The sequence below is a fragment of the Netta rufina genome (genome assembly GCF_964035555.1).
Source record: "Netta rufina genome assembly, chromosome: 2".
Classification (NCBI taxonomy): Eukaryota; Metazoa; Chordata; class Aves; order Anseriformes; family Anatidae; genus Netta; species Netta rufina.
In genome coordinates, this window is record NC_140124.1 from 109,231,468 (window position 1) to 109,252,617 (window position 21,150).

The window sequence follows — 21,150 nt, forward strand, 5'->3', positions numbered from 1 at the left end:
CATAAAATGGTATTGCAGTTTGGAAACTAACGCCACTTACTTTTCTTGGGTATGAAATGCATATGAAAGATGAGTTGCACAGGCAATTCAGGCTAAAAATTATATTCAGACTAAAGAAATGAATTTTGTCATCATAAGGGCATGAAGGTTAGTCTTATGTGATCTGAAAGAGTATATATTATCAATAACTATAGAAATTACAGAGTATTTTAAAGGCAAACTGTATATCAACTGTGGGAGAATTTTGTATGCTTACAAATATTAAAAACTATGTATTTTAAATTTAATATAATTTCACAAACATAAACCTAATCAAAATTCGTGGTGAGGCTTACTGTATTCTGTCTAAATTCTGCAGGCCAGGCCACTGTAGCCTCTCTGATGGAGGACCTCTCATCTGTTTAAAAATTGTGAGTCTGACCTCAAGTAATGACAGTCAGTAAAAAAAAAAAAAAAACACTGACATTTTCTTTTCTTCCTTTTTATGTTCCTTCAGAGACTTCTACACGCTTTCAGGTTATGCTTCCCAGCTTTATTTGCTGAGATGAGGCTGTCAGATGCTCAATGACCTGAAGAGGAGCCATCTCTGAGTCTAGTGCCTCTTCAGCACATCGGTGGGACACTGCAGTGTTTGTAGGTCTGCACCTCTTGTGGCTCCAGCTTCTAGGAGTGCCGTTTGTGAGCACTGGTGGCTGCCAGAGCTGTGCATGACAGAGCTCCTCATGGTTCCTCGAGGTTTTGTGGCTAGCCCCACGGCAGCATGGTATCACCAGTAGCATGATACCACCTAAAAAACGCACTATTTTTATTAGAGTTTCCCCATGGGGTGAGATAATGTGAAGCAATGTTTGCCCCTGCCTCTCTGGCCTTGTTCCTCCCTCCCCATCTGGAAATCTCATAAACACAGAGCAAGGCCTCTATGAGCAATTCCTACAGAAATGGTTAGAAGGCCGTGGGGAGGATTTTCCTCTGCACACTCCTACAAGTCAAATTGCAGACTTGGTTAACTGCTACTCTGAGCAGAGCACTGCTAATGTGCAAATTTTATGGCAAAGCGACTCTTTCAAGTCATGATGCTGGCCCTAACTTTTCAGTCCTTTATTGTCAAAAATAACATGGAGCATGCTCTTAAACACCACCAAAAATAATAATAAAAAAAAAAAAAACACATTATGAATAGTGGTAATTTCAGTTCTTACTTGATTAATGGAGGCGAAGACATGGTGTCTGATGCCAAAGCTCTGGACTGTGGTTGCAAGGCAATTCTTTTCTGATGGAATATTTGTCATTACATTACCTCATCCCAGATGTTACTTAAAGATCGAGGGTTTCACAGTTAAATAAGCAAAGTCTTTTAATATCATCTTGTCTGCATTTTGCAGGCTGGAACATTGAGCATTTGTTTTTGTTTTCTGTAACACTTGTGTTTGTCTCTCAATCAATACATTGTTTCTAAGGAGATGGTCTTGAACATACCATGACTGAATTCTGTTCCATCTAATGTTTATTGCAATGTAAACATCTCTTATGAAGCACTGTGTTCTCTATAAAAGGAGAAGAGAATGAACTTACCACTTAAAAATTCTGCTTGTATAGTTGCAGTGCTTTTCCAGCTATGTATTCAATGAATTCAGCACTCTGTGGGTCTAAGTTGGGAGGAACTTTAATGGTGAAAGTAGGCGAAGTCAGAATATTCACATCTACCACAGTTTCATTTGCACCAGAGGGATCCCCAGGTACCACCTAGAAGACAGCAAATCAGTACTTTAGACACTACAACCCGCTGTGTGCTTTCAGTTTTGTTTATACCTACTGTGCCTTCCATCTTTAATAAGAGAAGATTAAACCAAAGAATATTTTAAACTTGTCTACTTTCTTTAAATTACTTTGTTCTGAAAAGACAGTGGGTGTCTTCAGTTTATGCCAAAGCTTATTGTAAGCAGCAGGAAGAGGTGACACAGCACTGCAAGACCGTGTTTAACAACTGTAAGTTAATATTTAAACTATGAACTACGCTTATAAAGAGCTTCTGATCTCTTAATGAAAACTTATGTTTGAGTTGTTCCATTAATTTCAAAAAGAAGTGTGCATGATTGAAGTTACCAATTTCTATGTGTTTTTCTAAACCAGACTTAGTTCTGTAGCTTTATTTTCCTGAGCAGATAGCTCAGACTTGGTTGGAAAAGAGTGCTTAAATATTGCTCGTCTCCTTGTTCCTGATTTTTGGGGTGAAGGGGGTGTGAGGGCAGTGTTGGTGGATTACACAATTATTTTGTATAAAGTTCTTGTAGTAATAGTAGTGCACTGGATATCTGGGTTGAAAGGGAGAACAGGATTTGTCCCTGCCCAGTAAAATCCATTGAATTTACCTTGAATGTATTCTTGTGGGCAATATATAGTTAATCATGATGTATTCACTGCAATATTGACAGCTGCTCTTTATGACACGCAGCTTCCACTGCAATAACCTGCATAGCAGTTGCTTTCTTTGTGCTTTGGGATATATAGGTAGAGACAGGTATGTATATTCAGTGATCCATTAAGGATGTGTTACTGGCTGGTACAGTGAAATTTGCCCAAGACGGGAATCCGAGGCCAGCCAAAGCTGCTAGTATCAATTTGCTCTTATTAGAGATGATTTGGGTTAGCCTGTCAGGCAGCCATCCAAATAAAAGTATTTAGAGGAAAATAGTTTCTAATCTCTGGAGTTTCAGCTCATTGAGGGATTATCAAACATACGTAAATTCAAGCTGAGTAGGAACTTTCCAGTGTAAAGACCAAAAATTACACATATGCAAACAGCCACAATCCCCAAGAGCATACGTGTGAGCAAGGCATAGGTGAAAGACAACTCTGTGAAATAGTTCCCTTTAGTAGATAATCCTTACCTTAACTATATTGAAAATGTTTTCTGGTCCAATGGTCATATTGGATAGCTCAGAGACCCACCCAAATCTTTCTTTCATCTTGTTCAACAAGTAGGAAGTGTCTTCTGTATGGCGCTGAACCATCTGGAGAATCTGCTCGTACTGCTCACCAGAGAGATTAACCAGTTTAAAGGCTTCATCAAACTTGATGTGCAGTTCAGGAACATTTGGGCAATCTGTTTAGAAAGACAGCCAGCGTGAAGCTTACAGAAAGTCATGTGTCTTCTACTTGGCCTCCTCTATCTAAAGCACAGAAATCTAGGAAAACTACAAAAACAGGCTAGCAAGGAGGCATATTTTTGGGTTAGTGTTTAAATAATGCTAAATAAAAGAGTTTAATTCTTGCTGACCTATTTTGGTAGCTTTAGTTTAGGCTTACAATGACTAAATGGATTAATTATCCCATTTGCTGCATTACAACGACTTACCAAGTACTTTAAGGTTTGTATCATATCACATAGCAATAGATTGTCGGGTATAGTAACAAAGAACTGGTAGTTGTTACCTTCAGCAACTTCTTAATCTCCTAATATGTTATCTCTTTTTTAATTGCTCATTTATCAATCCATCCCAAGTGTACGGGTTATTAGAAGACTGTAATTCCTGACGTTAGTATTCCTGCTGAGTGTTAAGGCCTAATTTGCTTTATCTAACAATTACTAAACATTAGTATGTGACTGAGGATTGCTCTCTCTTTTCTTTTGTAAAATGTGTAGTTTAAACAGTAATATTATATTATTCCTGTGCAAGAATTACCATGGACACATTCAATTTAGTCTCTATCAAATAGGACTATCAAGGGACACCTTCAGGCTGATAGCACAGCAACCACGGATACGAACTGGTATGTGTAATATGCAGCTGTAGACAAAAAGGTATTTTTAGTGAGATGGAAATGGTCCAATGCTCTCTCCAAAATGTGTCATTGGATCACTTAAATCTGCAACGCTGGAGATGTTCTGAAGATATTTGGATTTAAGTATTTCTTGTGGCTTTTGAGGCATAAATAACTCTGGAAACACAGGCATGTTATGCTGCAGTGGGAGTCCTGACAGCGTTTCTGTGTGATACAGTCTGATTTTTTTTCCAGGTGCCCATGGAGAGTGCATGCCAGAGCTTTGCCATCTTCTTACATATTGAGAAGCACGCCCCTTTTTATTCGCCATGTCAGCCCTGTTTTACAAGCTCTTCAGTGCTTGCTTTCCTTGTGAGGAGCTAATGCTGCCTGGCATTATGTCTGGTTGCCTGCAGGAGAAGCCAGTGTCAGGAGTTTCAGCTTCACCTTGCTTTCTGCTCAGCACTTGTGCACCCAGGCAGGACTGATTGCTGCCTGATCTCTTGCTCCTCTGTAGGATGGCAACTCTCACAGTGTATATAGGTATTTTGTGTTCAACTTCGGACCTCCAGCAGTATGTTAACAACTGAGTTATACTGACACTGTGTGGAGACAGCAGGGAAAGGTAATTGAAATCATCTGGAATGACTAATGGTGTTTAAATTCCTAATTACAGTAAAAACCCAGTGACTGACTGTTAATTCCAAAAATATGGAAACAACACAGTAGAAAATGACAGCCTCAAGAAGTACAAACCAATGGCCAACACATTACAGAAATAAATCAGAAAATCAGAGAGTATTTACCTTGCAAAAGATTGTCTTGACATTTCTGACATCTCTCGTGAAACCGTGTGCATCCAGAGGAATTCTCTCGAAGCTCTTTGCACAGAGTTCTTTGACGTCCTGACACAATTTTTGAGAACATGCCACTTCTGTCAGAATCTAGGGCAAAATTACAGTATTTTTAGACCGACATTAAGTTTAGGTTCTTAATAAATACACATTTGTTACCTATTACGTTTGATTATATAAAGATACTTTTTGCACTGAATCCAAAATAACTGGCATAAGTCCAAGCAACAAATAGGGATTAAACATTCAGAAGTCAAAATCAGGAGATGATGTAAACCCTGTTTTCTTCCAAGGAATTCATATAATTCCCTTATAAAGGCATGGTAATGTATTTCCCACTGATAGTCAAACAATTCTTAATATTACCACAGACCATTTTTACAGCATGAGCATTCTGATAAGATCTGTTTGACCTTTAGAAATCAGGATGTTTTGTAATTGTGTAGAGCTAGATGAGAGCACAGTACCAAGGTAACATGGGTCGTGATTCAGGAAGAATTAAAAATTGCTTTTGTAGAATCGCTTCAATTTATGTTTTCTGATGACTGTATAGTGACTATGCCACCTCCCACTCAGAGTTATTGCATATCCTTACTGTGCTCTCTTTATAGATAGGCATCAGCATGTATTTGAACTGGTTTTTTTTTTGTTGTTGTTGGTTTTGTTGTTGTTGTTGTTTTAATTTTCATTAATAAGATAGGAAAGATAAAGCTTATCTGTATTCTAAAGGTTGACTGAGGGTTGTTTCCTCCATCGAGAGTTATCACCTAAACCAAAGCTATGCCCAGTGTTTTTCTGGTTACTGGGAAATCCCGTGGCTGTTTTGTATTTGACTGGTACACTACATTGCACCAGTAGCTTCAGGCAGGGCTTGCAGCTGTCTGGCAGAGCTTAATGTCATTTGGCAAGGGCAGGGATATGCCATGACATCTCGCAGCTTTTTAGAGTTGGAGACATGTCAATATGGCATGATACTAAGTCTTCCTGACAAAGGCTGAGATCAGACCTGTCAGTCAGCCTTGTGAAAACCTGCATCTGCCATGACTTCAAGAGCTCCTGAGGAACTCCTGAAAACATTTTGAGAAATACCACGAAAATTAGGCTGTGTAGGACCCATAAGTTCCACTTCAATATTTCTATGAGGTTTCTAGGTGATTTCTTCTTTTTAATTTATCCAATGAATTTATCCTTGGCCCATGCCTGTTTAACCAAGGTAGCCTCCAGAGCTTCCATACCACGTCTTACATTAACATGCCACGGACTGAGCCACAAGCTATAGTTTAGCAATCCTGAGAGGTTTGATGTCACCGACCAGGCAGTTGAGTTTTGTTTTCCAATACTTGCCTTTGGCTTGTTCCGTCAAATCTCTTCTATTATCTTTGTATTCATTGAATGCTTCAGTAATCACCTCACTGACACCTTCAAACACTGTCTTGCTGAAATCAAAGGCTGTCTGTAGGAAGCCTGGTATGCCCCAGTCTTTCTGTAAGCCATCACTTCTGGTAGTATCCTCGGGTAAAGCAGGCATGCTGGGGGACTCGTTCAAATCCAGATCAGACATGAAATATGCTTGAAAGGACTGGTCAAATTCTTTTTGCATGTGCTTGAAAAAAATGAAACTTCTGTCAAATACTGAGCCCATGTCTGATAATAGTTGGCTAAATAAATCTTCCATTTTTACTAGCTGGGTATCCTCTTTCTCAGGCTTTTCATTAACCTGGATGTCTTTTCCTTGATCTTCATGAAAAGTAAAAATAAGCGTAGGTATTTTCCTCAAAAAATCTTCGACCTGAATATAAGAAAGAGATAGATTAGCTGCCAGACAATTTAACAATTTTCATCTCTCAGGGAAGTGGCTCTAAACTTTTTTTTTTTATTTTTTCAAATACCTATAGCAACAATGTACTCTCTTACAACTGAAATCACAGCAAATTCTCCAAAGTAATTTAAGATATTAGACTCAAGAGTGCAAGTACATTTAGTCTAAATTATTAGCTCCAAATCAGGTCTGGAGGAAGAGGGTTGGCCTTTAATCTGTTGAGGCTCAAAGTTAGTATTGGTTTTTGGGTTTTATCCAACATACAGTTTGGACTTTATCTTGGAAATATTTCTGTGGTAGTTTTGTGTCATGTAGAGAACAGAAGGCAGTTGTTCTCAGTGTAATCTGTAAACACCCTTGCCTCTCACCAATAGCCAAGTGCTCAAATTCCTCTGCTAACCCAAACCCATTAAAATCAATAAATCAGTGGCTTCGAGTCCATGGCTTGCTGATGGAGGAGACTGAGTGACAGCTGTGCTTCATGGAGTTCCCATTTCCCAGGTCTCATCTGCTCGTTCCCTGCTTCCCACTTTGATGTAATGCCTTCACCTGAGCAGAAACACTGCCTTGTGAAGCCACAATTTATGGCATTAGAAAACTGGTAAGGGTTAAGAAGCACCATGTCAAATATATATGTACACATATACATATGTGTATACATACATGTATACATTGACAGGCATTTTGGCAGAACTAGGGGGAAGGTACATTGTGAATCCATGCTGGAGGATCAGCCTCAGCTTGTATTGCCCCCACTGCCTGTGTGCCATCAGCCACAGCTAGAGTCTTTGTCCTCTTTTTTTAAACACGATTTAGGTCACAACACATTTCTCACTTTGAATGCTTCAAATAAATCATAGAGCTCACAGGAAAAGTTATTGAGAGTGTCAAAGACAGTGACGGTGCAGTGTATGTTTTACTGCAAGGATTTCCACCCGACACCCAAAGACTCATGAAACTCCAGGTGATATATCAGGAATTAATATCTAAAAATCCCAAATAATCACCAATAGGCTTAAATTTAATACATCCCACACTTTTACTTGAATAATTTTAAGAATATGCACAAATGCTAAACACTTTTGGTCTAAAGATTCCCACATGCAAGACACACCATGTGTAAGTTTTCAGTTAGCGTATTTTTCAGTGCCTGGGGATCTGAAAGCTAGGTAACCTGGCTAACATTTCAGTAGCAACAATTGTGCAGGATCTGTTGTTAAGCTGCAGTTAAAGCATATGCCCAAATAATAATAATAATAAAAATACAGTTTTGTTAAATATTGTAATAATGTCCCAGCCAGGAAAGCATACTTTCTTTCTGGTAGAACTTGGGGAATCTCTCTAACAATTAACAAACCTAACAATTTCTTCTGTTAAAAACAATTAAATGCTTTAAAGGCATTTTGTTACTTAAAGAGTAGATATAGAATAACCTAAATATAGAAAAAAACGATACTGTGTAAGGAGATTATTTTTTCCATGGGGACTTTTCTTAATTCTATGTACAATTTTAACTCTGATTATCATATGGAACACAGAGAATCTGTGTGGTATTTTTCACAGTTATTGAGCATCTTAATGCAAGTCCTACTGTGAGATACATCACTGTATATCTGGAGTGACTCTTTGGGAACCGGGGGAATAATCAATGCCCATGGAGCCACGCCAGGGTGCCACAGAACTCACTTTGGCTCAGTGTTCAATGAATGTAATTAAATGTAATCTGTGCTTTATAACTTCACATTTCCAGGCCCTCCAAATCAAATTAATTTTAGTAAGTTGATATAGCTGAAAGAGCTGGCCACTGAGAAAATGAGAAGTGCTCTCTCCAAAACTGGTGTGTGGATTCAAGAGTATTTCCCAGATACAAAATTTCTTCCTACCTTGCTTCTAAATGTTGACACACCACGTCTGCAAGTTGTAGAAAATCTCATACAGGTACTTTCTAAACAAGATTCACATTCATCCCATAGATTTTTCAAGGATACTTGGCATTGTCTTTCTTCTTCTTCTAATCTTTCTTTTACTTCATCCATAATTCGCAAAGCTTCCTGAATAAGAAAAAAGATTCAGTTGATGGCAATTTTCAGATTAATATCCTGAATACTTATCCCAATGTTGATCACTCATTTTGCCTATTTATTGTTCCTTTTTTCTAATCTTTAACCATTGGGGTGTGTTGCCTCTTCAGCTGCAATCACACGTGGACGGAAGGGGAAATTGAAAAGCTTTTCCATACAGAGTTTTCCTAACATTCAGAGAGTGCAGTGTACGAAACCAAACAGATCTCTACAGTAAACCTGGATCTTTGAGGTTATGAAAAACAAAACAAAATAAAACAGTCCGCTTTGCTACTTTGCTCTGTTCTTTAAGGGCCTGTGATGCTTCACGAAGCTAGGTCTTTGCCATACATAAATTCCCTCTCTAATGCAGAAGTATCCAAAAGTATGTATGTATTTTCCTCTGTTTGTGATTATACTAATCCAAAAACTGTAGTGAGGGGTGTTCTTCCCCACCTTGTGGAAGTGTGAGGTACTTCTTCTACACCAAATGGAAACAAGATGCATTTTGCAATGCTGCTTCTAATTACTGGATCATTCTTCATCCAGTAGAGCACAAAGCTGAGCAATGATTAGAAGAAGCACTTTAGAATAGACTGGACAATGGAAAGACAGAAAAATTCTTGTTAAAATAGATTGCACATCATAAATTTCTTTCTTCCAGTGCAACATATTTTAATACTTTAGGTTTCCAAACACTATTTCATGCTGTTCGTAAGTATGACAGAAATACTTAATGGGTCAGACTTACTCCTTCCTGGAAGTATTTCAATAGAGAAAAGTCTCTGAGAAAAGAAGACTTCTGTCAGAAAGTGCTTGGTGGAGCTAGTAATTTTGCTATTCATGTTTGATGTTTAATTATTTTCTGATCTTTCTAAATATATTTATTCAGTGTTTTATGAACTCTTGCTGTTGGGGATAAATTCTGTGCAAATGAAATCATCCAGTAAGAACCAACAATGGACTCAATAATGGGAGCATAGTGGTGTTTCTAAAGATGTCATCAAGTTACCAGGAGCTTTTTGACTTGCAAATACATTTAGTTTAAAATAATCTCCAAGTTGGGCCAAAATTGAATTTTCTTTCAAGCTCACTGAAAGCAATAGTTAAGATCTTTTTGTATTATTATTTTTTAAATATTCAGTATTCTCCACTTCACAGGATCATCTGAGAACATTGCTCTAAGCTTAGGCATTGCACCAGGACATTAGGATTTCCTCTAATCCCCTGTTCTTTCTCTAGAGAGCATTATTATTTGCAGCAATATAATTTTTTTTCTGAAGGTCTGAAGTCTGTAAAGCGAGCTGGGAAGTGCCTTAAGGCCTGCAGTGTATGAGGGGACATGGAGGGCAGAGCAGCCAGACTTTCTGCACTAAACACCTTTGCAAAGCTGCCTGTAGTTGCCTTGGTCTTCATTTGGTGAAAGAGGTGATTTCTAGAAATGAACCATAAAAGCAATAAAAAAATGAATTCAACACACTGCTGGATATTACAAACTCAAGTTCTTTCTTCTAAATAATGTTTGAGTCCACATAGAGCATTTCATGGCTCCTTTTACTGCAGAACATCTGTGTTTTCACATGGTGGTCACCACCAGCTTTGACTATGCCTAGGCTGCTTCTTGTCACTAAACAACTGCAGAAGAACAAGAACACAAATCTCAAGAAGGACGGTGTCAGATGACTTGTTTTAACTTACAACCAGGATGGGCTGAGTCAACGTAACGTGCTAACTTGTGGTAACTTAGCTGCATTTTGTCTACTGTTTGCTCTTTTATTTTCATTTTAGAAATGATTTAGACATTCAGCCACAAGGGAAAAGTTAACACTGGCACTCAGTTAGGAAGCTGTGTTTCTGAGGAAAGATGTAAACTCTTCACCTCTAGGTTTTGAAAGAACCACAAAATCTGGAAAAGGCACCAGTGACACAGGCGTTGGTCTCATTCAATGCTTTACTCCAGTGCAGTCTGAGAGCTTCAGTCAGAACTGAAGCCTTAATATGCCAGGTTCCTGCAAACACACAACCTCTTTCTTAAGAAATTGGCAAATGTGAACTAATGCTTTAACTTTTTTAGAAGCATCAATCCAGGCTAGGAAAGAATGTCCATTGGCCCAGGTCCTGGTTCAAGGATCCATACACTGAGAACCTCTATAGACCTACTGTGAGAGTTTTCTTCTGCTGGTGAGAAAAAGCAGAAGCAGAGACTTCCCATCACCCCTGGCTTTGCTATGTGACTGCACAAAAAGATGTATGCTCCTCAGAACACATATACAATATGGTTTGCATTCTTCACAGAAAAAGGGAGACTCCAAGGGATCCTTTCTGGGTTGGTTTTTGGCCTTAGCATAATAGCATGCTATATACATGTATATCACTTCCAGGAGGTAGGCTAAGTCCATGTACAACCCGCCTCATCTTTGATTAAAAATAGCCATAACTTAAAAAAAAAAAAAAAAAAAAAAAAAAAAAAAAAAAAAAACCACAAACAAACAAACAACAACAACAACAAAAAAACAGGTGCACTTTTTACCTGTTTTTCTTCACTGCTCTTCTTCAAGGTTTTCATCAGATCTATGTGCTTATCTTCATTTTTTTCCATCATAATTTTCATCTGCTTAATACCAATCAGAGCTTTCTTTACCTCGTCATCTACATATTTCTCTCCAACTTCAGATAACACTAAAATAAATAAATAAATAAAATTATAGAGTGGCTTAATCCAATTTTAGCACTAGCACAAATTGTCACACACAGATGACAAAGGAAAGTAAACCAGCTTTATGTTTCCCTACAGTTGCAATGCCAAACCTTGGGACAGTGAGTGCTGAATAACATGCAGCCAAGGCAATTTCCGTCAATTAAGGTTTGGGCTCTGAGTCTTTGCCAGTGATCAGCTATATACTTTGCTGTCCCATTTCTGATCACCGAACCCCAGTATAGTTGAGGTTGGAAGGCACCTCTGGAGGTCACTGAGTCCAACCCACCTGCTGAAAGCAGGGTCAACTGGAGCAGGATGCTCAGGACCTCATCCTGGGTTTTGGGTGTCTCCAAGGGTTGCTCACTAGTTTCTTATTGACATAACCTATATATTTATTTTTGATCTGAAATCAGTCTGTGAGAGTTTGAGAGTATATATTTTGAAAATGTAGATTACAGGAGCCTGCAACCTGCTTTCCAAAAAATATAATCTCTAGAGTTCCTGTGAGGTAACACCCATAGAGTTTTGGTGAAAGGCCAGACTGGTCTCCGTGTTGCACCTTGAATCTCTTCATGAGTGCAAATTCTTTATCTGTATTTGTTCCCTGTGTAGAAATACCCTGAATATTACTGGAGCTATACAAAACAAGTAAAGGGCACATTACCATGAGACTGCCAAAAGCATATGTCATTCATTTATTCCATTATATTTCTCTTCCCCTCCTCTAACATTTTGTTTGTCACAGAAGTACTATTAAAATAGACAGAAGCAAAGGAATATTTCATGGCTGATCCTCTTGGGCTTCATACCTACACAGTAAAGCTATGCTTAGAGGTGAGTATACACAGAACATCTGTTGTAGGGTTGTTTTTTTTTTTCTCCTAAATTAAGTCATTTTATTTCAATTATTTTTAATAATCATCTTTTCCAGCTAAGCATATAATTCTGGAATAAACATTTGCAAAGGTTATTTAAACAAACAAAAATCAGTGGGATTGAACATTGGGTTCAGCTTAAACTCTAATGATCTATGAAGGACCAAATAACCTATAAAAATGTAAATTGTTTATTTTGTCACAGGAGGCTTCTCTGTTAATACCTTTAGTTTCTCACTCAATTGTTCTTATTTCCCCATTGTGCGTGTGGATGCTTTGTTTCAGCAAAATTCAGCTATATCACAGTTTCTAAGCTCCACACATGAAAACAGATCTCTTGACTGCAATGAGCATGGAAGTCAAAGAGCACCAGGGCAAGCCTGAATGGAGACCTGGGCCCAGGGACTTCCAGCACACCCCCCGTAAGAAATGCATACATACTCTTGAGGCTTTCCCGAAGATTTGTTTCCTCCTGCCTTGTCGGTGCACACTGGTGACCATTCAGACAGAGCACATATATTAGAAATACCCAAGAGGACTTCATGGTCTTTCTGTTAAAAAAACAGGTTGATAAAGTTAGATATAAGGATCTTTGTGATGGCCAAATGCCTAGGTAATTTTTACTAAGCATAATACAAGTCCCTTTATTTTTGTCTCTGACTCTCTAAGTATGGTTTCTCAGATCTATAATATACTCCTACTGTTAGTAAAAACACGAGTAAAAAGGTGACCTCATTCGTACTCTATTTATTCATACTAATAGATCAATTCCACTGAGTTTACACAGTGGTGTAATAGAACCAGGACACAAAAAATATAAAACTGGAAGATTATGAAGCTCAGTCTGTCTCTTTTCTCTTACACTAAAAGCTTTTTACTCTTTTTATTGTTAGTTCATGTTATACACAAATCCATGCTAAACATTATTGCTAGGTTCTGAAAAGGAAATTTCTAGAATATTGTTCCCCTCCTTATCTCCAAATTTGTGACCGCTTTCATTGTCCTTCAGGATAATACTTAAAATAGCAAAGGCAGTAATAGGTGTGCTAAGAAGCTGGCAATTAGATCATTTTATAAGTAAACACAGCAGCAATTGAAATAAATTCCTAACAAAAAACAAACAAACAAACAAACAAAAAAGACTTTTACTATATTTCCCTCCCAAAAAAAGTTACATGAGTAAGGTTTAAGAAAGGTTTATTTTTTAGAAACCATGCAATTACACTTTATAGTCCTCATCTCATAAGGTAAACATGGTGTTTACATTCCTTCTTGTTAGGCAGTGCAGCCTTCTGGAAGATGCAATTATCAGCTGCAATTGCATATGTAAATGAAGAGCCGGGATTTATCTATATCCTGGATTTACTTCTACAGCCACTTGCACATTTTACCTTTACATTTATAATGAAATACCGATTAATTTTGCAAAGAAATACAAACCCACTGCCAAAGGAAAGTTAAAAACCAGCATATTTACCATTAATACTGAAACGTGTCCTCTGAAAAATTGCTGCCCGCGTCAGGAAGGGCTGGGGCTGTGCTCTGATCTAATTGCTCAGAGTGACGGGGATTTTGCCATGTTCGACTTATCTGATGACAAGGTACTTAATCCTATTAATGGGACATATTGTCATTAGGCTGGGGGGAGGTTGCTTGTATGGGACTTCGTGCTCAGCCGTGTGGCCAAAACCACTAGGGGGAGTGTTGGATAGAATTACATAATTGAACGCGATACGGATCTGTTATTTTTCGGTAGTCCTCTCTTTACAGCTTGTCAGTCATCTTGCTTTTTACCTTAGGAGACATCTGCAGTTTATGTTCTTAGTGAAATTACTACAATTAGTTTGACTAAAAATAACTTCCAACGTTTAATCTCTTCAGCTATAAAAAACATTGAATTGCGTCACGGCTTTCTTCATATACATTCTGAAGATACAAAAGTTGAAAGAATTAGGGAATCCAGGTGCAGTCTGGCATATGAGTAGAGCCTGAGATGAAAAAAGCAAATCTTGGCATTTTGTACATCATTATTCTTGATGATGTTTGGGCTTTTTGCCCCCTTAATGATTTTCTTCAGTAAACCCATGTGTCTGAAGTACATCTGGGATCTGAGCAGCATGAAGTTTTAGATACTTTGAAATGAGATACTTAAATGCTAGCAGATGCTTGATATAAAATATGCACAAGTATTGTTGGCAGGTAGTATCGCACCTGTGATGTTCACCAGCAGTACTCCCTTGAAGACAAAGAGGGGACAATGAAAGTAGGTATATGTGGCTAGTGGTCCGTAACATCAGTTTTTAATACATCCTTTTTGTTTGTTTCTTTACCTCGTAGTTCATAAGAGTCAACTGGTGATTGATGGTCAAGGTCCAGGAAGACTAGTGCTGCTTAGGCAAGGGACTTGTTTTTTTATTATTATTACTACTTAAAACATGTCAGGAAGAATGGAGAACCCGTTAGCTTTTAATGGGAAGTGCAAGTCCTTGACTTGCATTACATATTCAGATAGCTCCACTCTAATTTTCTGAAAATGGTGGAAGGGAGGGGAATTCATTTTTTGTTTTAATATATATGAATTGCTGGTTCACTGAAATACTGCTGACTTCTTGACCAAGATTCATCATTGTACAAAATATTTCAAATTATCTTTTGTGACTATACCAAGCAAGGAGCCTTGAAGGACTTGCAGTCCCCTGCCAGGAGCAGCCTGACTCAATACAGAGAAAACTGTACTTGATCTAGGGTAAAAATGGCAGTCCAACACAACACCCAAAGCTCATAGCAATTTGCAAGAAAGCAGCCAGCCTCAGACCCATGGGGAGGGAGACCAGCACCCCTGTCAAAGTGTGCAGATGCTGGAGGCTGCCTCAGGCACCGACTCCATGTCTTGTTTTCAGAATTGCTCTTCTTCTGACTGCCCGTGTGGGTCCACAGTCAAACACATTCATGCACCTTGCAATGCTAGTCCTTCAGGGAAATAAGCTAAGGTTGAGACATGAAGCCTCATGCATGTCAGGCTCTTTTGTCTCAATTCGGTTGATTTTGAACATTGTGAAGTGTGTTGCATCATCCTAGGTGTTATTCTTCGTGTCGTATTACACCCACTATGTAAGCAAATGGAAACAGGCATTATTATATAGATTTATTCATTGAATAAATAAATAAATAAATAAATCCCAATTCTTTGCTCCAATGTTATTTTTTACATATTTGGTGGTTGAAATAGGAGGTATAAGAAACCTAGGAAATTTCAACCTGAAGACAAAATTATCTATAGCTATTATGCCTGTTAAAGTTAATCTTGGACTTATATTTAATCTTTGAATTGCACTTGGGAACCCAACACTCTGTTCTTGAAAGGTAATTACTGGTAGTGCTCACTCTGGAAATCATTTCTCTGACATTTTCATTTTGAATTTAATTAAACAGGAATCTCCAAAATTATAACTTCAGGTTACATATCGAATATCCATTCTATTTTCTTTTAATGTTTCAAATCTGTCTGGTACTGACCCATTGTGGATATCTCCAATTTTTATATCAGCTGCCATATTCAACTGTTTCCTCTTAATGTGTTCTTCTAAATTTGAGTAATTCAATCACCAATAGTGTGCCATGTCACCACATTGTGGTACTGACATGCCTATTTTTTCACAAGCTAATACAAGCAGATGATTCAGAGCTTACTGCTGTGGCTGCAAATTAAGATATAGTCTTTTAACAGCTTCTCGTGCTGGACACAATCTGAAGAAGCCTTTGTGAGCAAAACTCTCTTTCTCCCCAGCTCAACTGTTATTTACGTACTGCTGTATATTTACTGAAAGTAATAAGTATATATTGGGAAAAAAAAAAAAAAAAAAAAAAAAAAAAAAAAAAAAAGGAAATAACTTGAAAAGGGATTTGCAGAAAAACAGGGCTTTTGCAAGAATCTGATAAATTCAAACTGAAATAATTCCAATGATTCAGATCAACATTAAACTTGAACCTAACTGAACTTTAGCAATGGGAGTTGTAGCTGATTTTTGGAGTTGCCTTCTGTCCTACTGGATGACCTCCACAAATGTATAACATTTTTTTACAGTGTACTGTGACTTCTCCCTTTTTGTTGATCCATTCCACCTGGCAGGATTAAGAATCAAGAAATATGTTGAAATGGAATTTCCTGTGTTATACATTAGCTGTGGGATTTTGTTCCGGTTTTGTATTTATACAATTATTTGCTGTTTGGAAGAGTTGTTTTCTACTATATATTTTCACATTTATGCCTGAGATAGGCCAGTCATTTAGTGATCGTGCTGAAAGTATGTTTACTTGCTTTCAGTCTTCACGAGGCATGCAAAGTGCTATACATCGACATTAATTCTCTTGATACTTCTATAGAATAGTCCCCAGTTCTACCAAATCTTAATTAGGTTTATTTGTAAGCACACCATTAGTTCCACTGCTTTCAATTGACATTAAATCCTACTGGGGGCCTATTGTCTGATTACATGCCTAATCTAAAGCACGCACAACACTTTGCTAGCAGTTGGTATGGTTTTTAAGGCTATAGGAATTGAAGTTTTTATTTTGTTTTGTTCTGGTCTTAATGCTTTCCAGTAATTCAGGAGCCCCTAAGTGGTTTCCACTTTCTCCTGTCATTCAGAAGCCATGGGAACCCTTCTTCAGTCTGACTTTGAGCTTTACCTGAGTAGTTGAAGTTAGGAAACAAGGCTCCTTCTTTAGCCAGGAGAGAGAGATGCTCTCACTCATGCTGGAAGGACTAAGGAGCTGAGGCTACCCTAAGTTAAATAGCTGGAGTTAGACCAAGCTACATATCTTGTAAAAAGAAATATCACCTCAGGCCTCAAAAGTGGCACAGCTGTGTTAGCATGACACTATCTCAAAGTTCACGAGCCCTGCCGATGTGATTGCCCTGTCTGGAGGAGGGTCAGGCAAGGCCACATCAAGGCCCTTCACTGTGCTCCACGCAAACACGAAACCAGCTGAAGGCATGAAATCAGCATGCATAGCTTAGTGCATCACTAATTAATGTGTCTTTATTTGAAACTATTAAGCTTTTGATGTCGGAGGAACCATCTTCAGAAGTTTTGATGTGTTTTAAAATGTGTAAGACTTCTGATTTCCTTTTGCTTGTCTATCCATGGACATTCAGGAAGACTATTAGGTGTGGAAAAAAATCTTCCACTTCACTGCTGAATTTTTTTTCACAAACACTCCAGGCCTTTGACACAAAGCTCTAAATGCCAGTCCCAGCAGTAAAGGGACATCTGCTGTTCACAGAGTTGTGCAAAGTTTCTTAACGTCTAATCCAAAGACTCTACAAAGAAAAGAGGGACCAAGCATGCCAGTAAGTGATAGCAAGATACTGAACACTGTATTTGGGAAGACAAAAGTATGAAATAAAGGGATTTAAATACTTCTACAGACCAGAGAATGAAAGCTTTAGAGTTGAAGGTAAGATGGTATGAAGCTGAAACATAAAAATGATGTGGTTGTCTTCAGAATTTGTGCTTGAGATATCAGCTAACTATTGAACTTGGAGTAGCACTATTACTGGTGTTATGTTATCAGCAGGAGATATCAAAGTCGGTGTAAGGATAACAAAATGAGTTAGAAACAATTTATTATAAATCTGTGAAGCTAATCTGCATGGTACAGTTACACAAACAGATTTCAGGAAGCATTTAATATTAAAATGCTGAAGTTTTCAACCAGATGTTTTGCAAGGATTTAGTTTCAAGCTTCCCTAGGAACATTAAAACAAAAAAGTTTTATTGCATGCAGACATGTAATATATCAGCTTTCAGCCTGCAACTGAAAGGAACAGGGTTCCTCGTGTGTTTTCATCTGGTTTGCTTAAGCATATCTTCATCATTCAGTTCTGTATCAGCTAGTTAAAGGGTGGTTGCTTGTTGGAAACAATTCTGGGGTTTAATGAAATTAAGATGAATGAATTATCAGTGTGTAGTTTTTGATGTGCTGAACAACTCTTGAAGATGCTGCTAACTGCCCCAATCTGCTGGTTTCTTGAAAAATTAATTAAAGGCATTCACGATAGGGCCTTAATAATATTCTGCGAAACTGGAAATTGCTTTGGTGAAGAATAATCCTCTGACTAGAAACTTGGCTTCTTGCTTCTGCTGCATTTAAAGTGGAACCGGCTCCAGTGCCTGAGGGTTCGAAAGTCCAAAGAGGGATGTCTGAAGATCACACTTCCTCAATATAACCAGTAAGAGGACAAACACAGCCCCCTTGCTTGCAGTAGCACGGAAGTGGAAGGAGTAAAGTTGGAATGCTGCCTGAAGTTGTCTTTTTCTCCATTTCAGATATTAGAAGCAATTTCTAAGAACAGCATTACTGCAATTAGAATTAATGACTTCATGCTTCTAACAGTTCTTGCTTAATTGCCATTGCACATGTTTTTACAGCTGTCCTTTTATATAACTAGTACACTGCCCCGTGCAGCTGCCTCAGAACTCCGAGCTTTTAAAACTGCGAAAAAACAACATCAATTACAGAGACCTGACAAATGGGAGGAGAATAAAAAGAAACATTGAGTTCAGAGCAAATGAGAATTAGCAAATAAAAAATAAAAAAGACAGAAAGGGAAATGAAGGTGAGACATGAAAGAGCACAAGGTACTAAAATGCCAGGGGAAGCATTGACGAGGACAGCCTCTCCAAATGGAAATATATGAAGTAAAATACAATTCCATATTCCCCACCAACAGATAATTTGGTCTTGAAAACAACAAAAATGTAGAAAGCCCATGAAGATGCACATGTGGCAGCACAGGACAACTACATTTACCTTCAAATCCTTCCTCTTTCCCCCTGTTTCCTTCAGTTCTGGTATGAAACCATTTGGGCAAAGTTGGGAATTTGCTGATGCTTCAAGTTTCTTAAGACATTTCCAGGTGCTGTGAAATACTAAGGACTAAGAAAAGAATATGGGAGTTTTCAGTTCAGATTTGAGTGTGCACAGTGTTCACCTCAGCCAATGAGCTAGGCTTTCTTTGTAGCCAACCAAGAGCTTTAATCTAAGCCACAATTGAACTGATCTGCTGTAGACCTTGACCTCAAAATTAGTTGAGTCACAGTTTGGAAGACCCTATTTTTGTTGCAAGTAGAAAGTGAATGTAGCAGACTAACCTAAATGTAGATCTCTAAAACTGGGACAGATGAATCTCATTGATATGACATGAAGTTTCAGCACGACCTGGCTTATTTCTAAGTGTTTCCCAGCAGCATCTGGGGCTGCATTAAGAAGAGGACTGCCATGGGAGTGGGCCATGGGAGGTCAACCTTCCCCCCCTGCTCAGCACTGGTGAAGCCACACCTGGAGTGTGGGATCCAGTTCTGGGCCTCCCAGTACATGAGACATGGAGATACTGGGTCAAGTCCAGTGAATGGTCATAAAGATAATTAAGGGACTGGACCATCTTCCATGTGAGGAGAGGCCAAGAGAGCTGGGACTCTTCAGCCTGGAGATCTTCAGAGGGATCTTATAAATAAGTATAAATAACCCGCGTGAGGGAATGTAGACAAAAGAGACAGACTCAGTGGTGCTAGTGCCAGGACAAGAACGAACTGGGCATGAAGAAAACACAGGAGGTTCCATCTGAACACAAAAAAAACACTTTTTATGGTGAGGGTGGACAGACGCTGGAAGAGGTTACCCAGAGAAGCTGTGGAGTCTCCATCCGTGGAGGTACTCAAAACCTGATGGGACATGGTTCTGGGTAACCTTCCTTAGGTGGTCCTGCTGGAGCCGTGGGGTTGAACCAGATGATCTCAAGAAGTCCCTACCAACCTAAACTCTTCTTTGATTTCCTGTTAATATTTGTACGGCACGGACCAAAATGGGATTCATAGATAGTCTGCAAATTATGGTTACGTGTAACTTCCAGCATGCGTGGAAGTTGGCAGGTTCTGAGCATTCACACTTAGAGCATAACTGCGTTAGAAATTATTTCAAGCTGTACAGATTCCTGTCTACCATTTCCTAGCACCATCTGCAGTCAGACGAGATGGCAGTTACCACATCTAAATCATCATCTTTCTGAAAACTTGAATCCAAGTGTTAAAGTCATAAAAGATAAAGGAAAACTCCTACTGAGCATAACATAGCACAGTAATTTACTTCGGGATTAGACTCTAACACTTCAAAGTATTTCTAGATTTTCACTTAGCTTTTGGGTTAGCTATATTTATTAATGTCCAGCACAGTATCAGATATCCTAATTTTTGTTTCCTATAGGTAATGCATGTAAAAATATCTGTGAAGATAGGCTCATTTTGGTTATTTAACACAATGGAGAAAATGTTGGAAGCATATTAAAGGTAGCCTCCTATTTGTGAATTTACATGGAACATATTAGTTTTCTCACAAAAGTGCTAAAACTAGATACTTCACTGGTTTTCTTGAGCTTTGGAAAACTGAAATATCTCCTCTGCAACTGAGGGCAATTTTTCACCTCTATGCTAAGATTTTAGTAAGATATGGAGATGTAGAGTAAAAAAATCATTCCAGCTCCAGCTGGAAACTGGGCAGAAGAACATAGCCATTTGCTCATTCAAGTTGAGTTTTATTTAGTTCTTTAAGAACTGGATCTTTGTTATGTCCAATATAGTCAGTGTATGCAAATTACTGATATGGGATTTCATGACAAAAAGTTCTACTCTGGAATGTTGACAAAAATCTGGAGTACAGGGCTAGTACTATGCATTAAGATGTACTCTCACTGCACATTCTGGGCACCTTGCAGAAATGGTTTTGCTCCGCATCTGGTCAACAGAGAGATATAGAAGCCTTCAGAAAATAATTGAAACCATGAGTTAGGCAGTACTTAACTTCCTAACTCAGCTGATCTTAAATGGCCACTTCATTTTGTCTGCAAAAGGAGCCAGAGCACCTGGCCACATGTATGTAAGACACAGGAATGGTCAGTGATTAATCCTAAAAATTCTGAAGTAAAGCAGATTCATTTGAAACACCTTACATGATAGAAAGCTTCAGGAGCTCCGTAGTATAGATGTGATTTTGTTGCTAACATTAATCAAAAGTATTTCGCTAG

At 38.4% G+C, this 21,150-nt stretch overlaps 1 protein-coding gene across 1 annotated transcript; it reads right to left on the bottom strand.

Moving 5' to 3' along the window:
* Nucleotides 1-1,575: 1,575 nt before the first annotated feature.
* Nucleotides 1,576-12,612, bottom strand: CLUL1 (clusterin like 1; the record flags this gene model as incomplete). The annotated part of the gene is made up of 7 exons (XM_084281479.1): nucleotides 1,576-1,743; nucleotides 2,889-3,103; nucleotides 4,569-4,706; nucleotides 5,961-6,405; nucleotides 8,319-8,486; nucleotides 11,026-11,174; nucleotides 12,510-12,612. 7 exons carry the CDS (start codon nucleotides 12,610-12,612, stop codon nucleotides 1,576-1,578), a joined length of 1,386 nt encoding a protein of 461 aa, XP_084137605.1.
* Between the last annotated feature and the right edge of the window lie 8,538 nt (nucleotides 12,613-21,150).